The sequence below is a fragment of the Indicator indicator genome, chromosome 14 (genome assembly GCF_027791375.1).
Source record: "Indicator indicator isolate 239-I01 chromosome 14, UM_Iind_1.1, whole genome shotgun sequence".
In the NCBI taxonomy this organism is placed as follows: Eukaryota; Metazoa; Chordata; class Aves; order Piciformes; family Indicatoridae; genus Indicator; species Indicator indicator.
Window position 1 is genome coordinate 17,907,453 of NC_072023.1, and position 6,927 is coordinate 17,914,379.

At 50.5% G+C, this 6,927-nt stretch overlaps 1 protein-coding gene across 1 annotated transcript; it reads right to left on the reverse strand.

The window, feature by feature from the left end:
* Positions 1–3,470: 3,470 nt before the first annotated feature.
* GPR162 (G protein-coupled receptor 162) lies at positions 3,471–6,715 on the reverse strand. Its single transcript, XM_054386983.1, has 4 exons — positions 5,876–6,715; positions 4,895–5,084; positions 4,167–4,318; positions 3,471–3,998 (listed from the first exon to the last, which is right to left on the reverse strand). Exons 1-4 carry the CDS (start codon positions 6,713–6,715, stop codon positions 3,471–3,473), a joined length of 1,710 nt encoding a protein of 569 aa, XP_054242958.1.
* Positions 6,716–6,927: the final 212 nt, after the last annotated feature.

Below are 6,927 nucleotides of genomic sequence, written 5' to 3' on the forward strand. Positions count from 1 at the left end.
CTGTCAGATGGTGACAAACTTCCCAGGAGCCAGCACTGGTCACTGGCATCCCAGAAGGCAGCTGTGTGCTGGGCTGCATCCAAAGCAGGGAGAGCAGCAGCACAGGGAGGGGATTCTGCCCCTCTGCTCTGCTCTGCTCTGCTGAGACCCCACCTGCAGCACTGCCTCCAGTTCTGGTGCCCCTAGCATAAGAGGGACATGGAGCTGCTGGAGCAGGTCCAGAGGAGGCCTGGAGAACCTCTCCTATGGGCACAGGCTGAGAGAATTGGGGCTGTTCAGCCTGGAGAATAGAAGGCTCCAGGGAGGCCTTAGAGCAGCCTTCCAGTACCTGGAGGGGGCCTACAAGAAAGCTGGGAAGGGACTTTTGACAAGGACTTGTAGTCACAGGGTGAGAGGCAATGGACTGAAGCTGGAAGAGGGCAGATTTAGACTGGAGATTAGGAAGAAATTCTTTGCAGTGAGGGTGGTGAGACACTGGAACAGGTTGCCCAGGGAGGTTGTGGATGCCCCTCCCTGGAGGTGTTCGAGGCCAGGATGGATGAAGCCTTGAGCAACCTCAGCTAGTGGGAGGTGTCCCTGCCCATGGGAGAGAGGTTGGAACAGGATGATGTTTAAGGTCCCTTCCAATCTAAACCATTCTACGAATCTATGAAAGTAAAGCCTTTCATCCAGGCCTCTGCTGAGCATCTCCCAGCACTCACCCTCCCTTTGGTACTGTTAATAAAGAATCTCTATTTCAGGGTTAAAATTAGAGGACAAACCGGAACAATGAAGAAAGGGACTTCTAATGGGGATGTCCTCGAGAGCTGAAATATCCTAGACAAGTACTTAAAAAGTGTCACAAAATAGCATATTCAGCTTTAGTCTTGAACAGTATCCTAAACTAATCTCCTTATAATGTTGAAAACCACAGCTCCTAGCCAGAAGCCAGAAGCCAAAATAAACTCCTCACTCTCTGAGCATGACCCAGTGAATTTAAGAGAAGCAGGACCTTTAATGTGGGGTAAGAAACTGCCCAATGGATGGTTAGTAGGTCTTGCCATGAGGTATAGCTACTACATCTCACTGTACAAATAACTGCCAGAAATTTCTCTTGGCTTGTGCTGCATTTGTGGGAATGCCCCCAGCACCCAAACTTGCACAGCTCTGTAATGAATTAATGGCTGCTCCTTAGTGCCAACCCCAGCAGGGAGGAGCTGGGGTCCTGACTTTGATGACAGTTTTTGGTGACCCACATGGGACACTGCTTCAGAACTCCGATGGATCAGCAGGAGCACAGAACCTCCAGCCAACACTGAGGGATTCTCAGGGAGAACCTCTGCTCCCTGGGTTGAAGAGCTCTGAGCAACACCCCTCAGAAAGGTAAGGGCATTTCTTTTCTTAAAGGGACATCCTGCCCATAAGGAGCAGTGAAAGCCACACAGGGATGGGGTTGAGGTGTGTAGCTCATAGGGCAAAGCCTGTCTGTGAGTCATGGTGAAAGCTTCACATGGTTGGAGCTAGGACAGTCTGCAGGAAAGGAAGAATTTGATCCTACTGCATGAGAGTCTGTAGAACACCTGGGTTTAAAGGTTTAAAGGCTGTGGGTTAGAGTTCCACTTAAAAAGGGGTTTGAGCCCCCTTTCTAGCTTGTTAAGTGAGTTTGAGTCCCCCAGGTGGGTTTGCAATTCAGTCACCATGGTGTAGGGGTTAGAGTCCCCTTCTGGGTTGCTAGGGTATAGGTTCGATTGCACAGTGTTAGAGGTACACCCTGCAGTGCCAGCCAGGTATTGTGTATTGTTTTGGAACTATAATTTGTGTGCTTTGTTTCTTTAGACACTGCAGTGTGTATGCCATGTGTTTATTTTGTTTTACTGTGGGGCCCAGTCAATCGTCTAAGGGGTATCTTAAAGAAGTTGCCTCTGGGATGTCTTTAAGAAATGATCATGAAACAAGACAGTGTTAATGTGTTCAAAATGTTAAATAATGTGAGGATGTGAATAATGCGAGCTGTTAACACCAGACTGAAACGTGTTAATAATGAGAATGAGCTCAAGCTGGTAACTCCTGAGTAGCACCTGACAGAATCAAGGACACAAATCTTGGCAGTAGTGCTTAATTTATGGCAGCAAGAGTGATGCTAGCTGAGGCTGAGGAGGGGCAGGGGCATGGCCACAGCCCCTATATTGTCCTCATCTTTGCTATGTTCACAGCCTTTTGATTTGTTTGGGGTTTTTTTTGTTTGTTTGTTTGGTTTTTTTTGTTGTTGTTGTTTTTGTATTCTGGTCCAGCTGCTTTCTAGTTGAAGTTTGGCATGATCTGGGTGGAGGATTGAGTAACACAGCCATTTAACAAGTGCTCCATTTGACTTGTTATCATACTTAGGAGTGTAAACTTTAGTATTCATTTTGCAGTTAATTAGGCAAAGGTCTTCGCTTGGGCTCGGCTGGAGTTTGTTTACTCCTGAGCTAAAATGGACAGCCTGGGATAAGGCAGCAGAGAAAGTGGCTCCGAAGCATGTACTCAATTTTGTATCTCCTCAGGGAGGATATGAAATGGAATCCTGATGAAGCTGATGAATTGGAGAGTCTAAAGGAGTATCAAGACTTAATTCTGTATGGAATTTAAAATGGACTAGAAAACCCTAAAAATTTGTCTAGATTGTATGAAATAAGGCAAGGAGATTGTATGAGGTAGCCTGGAAGTGGACAGATTTCAATGTAGAGGATGCCGACATGCGATATTATAGGTCAGGGTCTTTTTGGAGAGAATTGAGTTGTTTTCAGGGCTGGGGCTGCCTTAGAGCAGTGCCTTTTACGGAGCAATATTAGAATATTAGAGCAGCACAGGGGCTGCTCCTGCTTAGCTGTAGGCAGCCTAAGTCTCCCTTGAAATAGACAGGAAAACTTTTCACTTCCCTTGACAACTCCTCTGTGAGCTTTGTTCCCTTCCCTGGGCTGCTAAGCATCTGCTGCTTTCCAGGTGTACACACAAGAACGGGGTGGAAGAAGGAGGAAAAGAGCCTTGCATGTTTCTGTGTTTCCCTTCCAGGAGCCTGGGAAGCTTCATTAAACACTGGGCCAGTCACTCTGTTTCTATGGAAACAAAATTATTACTAATGTATTATTTTAAAAACAGACACACAATCGACACTCCAAAGATAGAATTTTAATACCATTCTGCGCCTGCATTGTCTCAGGGCAGAGTGGAGGCGAGGGTGGAGCTCACAAAGGGATAGGACTGGCGAGGGTGCCAAGTGGTGGTGGCAGCAGAGGGTGTTTGGAACCTGAGAGCAGGCACAGGTTGTCAGTCCTTCCCACGCCCCTCAGCGGGTCTGTCCCACTTCTTTCCCCCCCTCCCCCCCGGTGCTTCCTTCCTGCTGGCAAGAGAGATGAGACTGCGAAGTAGTGATCAGGTCCTGGGACAAAAGGGAACGCTTGGAACTTTTATTTAAAAATCGTGATGGCACTGAACGTTTTTGATGCTGTCTCTCATAGTCTGGGATCCTGGAAGGTCTGTCCCTCACAGGCCTCAAGGGTCCTTTCATGCGGTGCCTGCTCTCCGTCCTGGAGGTACCAGGCTTCACTAGCAGCCAAGGAGCAGCGCCGTGGCCAGTCAGCATTCTCCTCCTCCCTGCTGCCGAGGGAGAGGCGCCGGTCTCGGTGTGCTGCTAGCGGGAGCCGGGAGTGCCGCGGGCTGCAGGCCGGGGTGGGCTGCGGCGTCTCATCGATGAAGGTGGTGATCTCATCTCGGAAGAAGCAGGCGCTGGAGCTGGCGGCCCGCGGTATCAGCCCCGCCTCCAGGAACTGCCGAAGAGTGGTCAGTTCATCCTCGGGGGGCCGCCGGCGCTGCTGGTAGTCATGCAGCTGAGGAGGCAAGAAGCCGGGGCCGCCGGGCTTGCGGGGAGCGGCAATGCGGATGTCGTCAGATGAGGACCACTTGTGTAGGAAGGATGGAGCAGAGCGGTGGGTGGCAAAGATGTTAGTCTCATCATGTGACATTCTCCGAGAGAGAGGGACCTAGAAAACAGAGAGGGAGGCAGGTCAGATGGAAGACTTGAAGAGCTGGAACAGGAGGCGAATAGCTGAAGCTTTCTCAGAGAAGAGAGTCAAGAGGACACAAAGGTGTGGGAGACCAGCAGAGAAGAAAGTGGGTTAAGAGGCTGCTCCTGCTGGCTCTGGGCTCACCTGCAGGTAATGCACCTTGTCTTGGGGCAACAGCATGTGGTGCATGGGTAGCAGCTTGATGTCCCGGGAGTCCCGCCTCACGGCTGCAGCACCATTCGCATCAAATCTCACCTTGCAGATCCTGCCATCGCCATAATCATCACACACACCATCTGTTGTGAAAGAGAATGGCAGTCAGTGCTTGCCAGTCACAAGAGGAGCATTATCAGGGCACCTGGATGCCATCCTAACGCTTGTCTGATATCTGCCACCCTACTTGCAGCCTTCAGGGCTCACCCCTGAACAAGGACCTCATCTTTCTGCTCACAGCAGTGCTAAAGCACCCAGAGATTGCCCTGTTCCTTTTGCCTTGTTTTTGAATTGCTCCCTGCCAGAACTGGGACCTCTGGATCAGTGAGCTAGGCTGAAGCCCAACAAGCTACTTTCACTGTGGGTTGGCAGCTGTTCATATTGTCTCTACTCTTGCATCTACTGTGAAGGATGTTGCACTAATTTTTTCCTGGATGCTGAGAGTCCTAAGGCAGCAAATGAGTGGCAGAGCCTTTTCCAGAATAAATTTTCTCATGGTTCCCGACTTCTAACTGTAAGATGAATCCTACCCAGCCACCCATAACACCACTCCTGGTGCTGTCAGATCCTCTTCCCAAGGCAGACTCCTCTTTCCTCTGTACTTTCTTGGCGAGGGGTGTTAGTGAAGAAAGGTGCCTGCAGGGTGGTGAGGAGCTTACCATCATCCCCATCGTCCTCAGACATGATAGCCACACACTGCTCCCACACAGTGCGGAGATCTGCTCGGTAGCGCTCACAGGACCAGATGAAGGAGGGGAGCAGCAGGGTCTGCACCATGGAGCACCAGAGCACAGCCAGGACCATCCAGGTGGGGGCTGTATCATAGCGCAGGCTGAAAAAACTCACGACCTTTAAGGGAAGAGAGAGAAATGAGGCTAAGACAGACAGAAGTGGGGATCAAAGGAGAAAGGCAATGGGAGGCACTTCTGTAGTAGAAGGGAATCTATCTGCAATGGATTTGCCAAGCAATTACACCATGTCCCTTTGAAAAACTCTTCCTGGGGTGTTGCCCCATGTGTGCTGGATTTATCTCCAGCATGAGACCTTCTTCCCAGTGCTCATTATGAGCTGGAGCTAAATAGGTGCTAACAAAGGACGCAGCCACTGGGAGGTAAAAAAAAATCCAGGCTGTGACTAAGTCTCTATTCTCTTAATGGTTCCATTTGAGAACCTCCCCAGGTCTGCAGTTTTGCAGAGAATCAAGCAGCCAGCCAAAATCCAAATGCTGACTACAATCATACAAGCAGAAGGCAAAACTGCAGCAGCTTTTAAAGCTTGGGTATCGGTTCTCCAGAAGCAGACTGGAGAAGCAGAAATCTGATTGTTTTTACAGGGGTAGATCTCCCTGTAACTTTGCAGAGTGATTTTCTCTCCTCTTATCCACTTTAAACTTTTGCAGTGGCTCTGGCTATGTGGTATGGAATTCCCCAGACTTAGGCTTGTCTCAAGAACATGCTGCTGTGGAGTGATGAGACAACTCCTGCAATCTTCATAAAACCAGCCCTCAGAAGAACAGATTTGGAGCCAGCAGCTCTGTGGCTGACAGACAGATGACAGAGTTTCTTCTCTAAAACTTTAGCAAACTGTCAATCTAAGTTTAACTGTAGGCTCTGAAGGCAAAGGGAGAACTCACTGCTTACCAAGATGGGTACCCCGGTGAGTGTGTCATACAGAAAGACAATCGCACTGATAAGGTTGGTCATCTGCAGGGAGGTCTTGGCTGACTCAGAGCCATCCAGGGAAGACCTTCTTTTGCCTCGGACATCCTCCACCACGATGGCGGGCACGTTGAAAGTGGCATGTGCTGATGATGAGCAGGATGATGCTTCCTCTGCTCTCTGATGGCGACACCGCTGGAGTCTTCTGTGTGCCCACAGAGTCTGGTAGAAAGTGATCCCCACGCACACCAAGCCCATGACGATTCCTCCGAGCAGCAGGAGGCTGAAGCAGACCCCGAAGCCCAGCCCTATCTTGCTGACAATGAACTGGCAGCCACGGGCGTAGTAGCGCTCACCGTTGTTGTGCCAGCCGATGGAGGGCAGCGTGGACAGGATGAAGGACACCATCCAGATACCCATGACTGCATGCAGAGCCTGCTTCTTGGCATTGCTCAGCCGGTAGTTGACCGGCCACCTCACCATCCACATCCGGTGGTAGGAGAGGGAGGCCACTGTAAAGCAGGTGGCCAGTGCCAGGGTGTAGTACGTGGAGACAAAGACCTTGCAGATGCTTTCATTCCAGTCGTAGTCAGAGGACTCCCGCCGCAGCTGCACCACAGCGTAGGTGGTGAGCGGCACTGCTGCCATGAGGATGTGTGTCCCGGCAAGGAAGCACAGCAGCAGCTCCAGGGGCTTGTGTTTCTGTTGTTTGGCTGTGATGCTGAGGATAATCCAAGAGTTGGCCAACAGGGCTAGCATCCCACATGCCAGCCACCACAGTGAGTTGTTGTGCAAGGTGGACTCTGATTCAGAGTCCCCCATGCTGCCACCCCTACTTGGCTGCTCCCTGTCTCTGCGGTTTGGGTTCTGTGAGTGGGGCTCCACACTGGGGGAGCCACGTCCCTCCTCATCTGCTGCTGCAACACAAGGTATATGCACGCTGGATTTCCTCAAGGCATTGCTACTAGGTGCGAGGGGGAACAGCTATCAACTGTCTCAGTCCTCCCTTTCCCCTCTGTCTGCTTATATTTTTT

Bases quoted from the DNA above. Each gene is read 5' to 3' on its own strand.
- GPR162 (XM_054386983.1), bottom strand. From the start codon at position 6,715: ATGGGGGACTCTGAATCAGAGTCCACCTTGCACAACAACTCACTGTGG. The intron at 4,319-4,894 runs GTAAGCTCCTCA...CTTTCACAACAG, and splicing joins TGAGGACGATGGGGATGATG to ATGGTGTGTGTGATGATTAT. The intron at 3,999-4,166 runs GTGAGCCCAGAG...TCTGTTTTCTAG, and splicing joins ACAAGGTGCATTACCTGCAG to GTCCCTCTCTCTCGGAGAAT.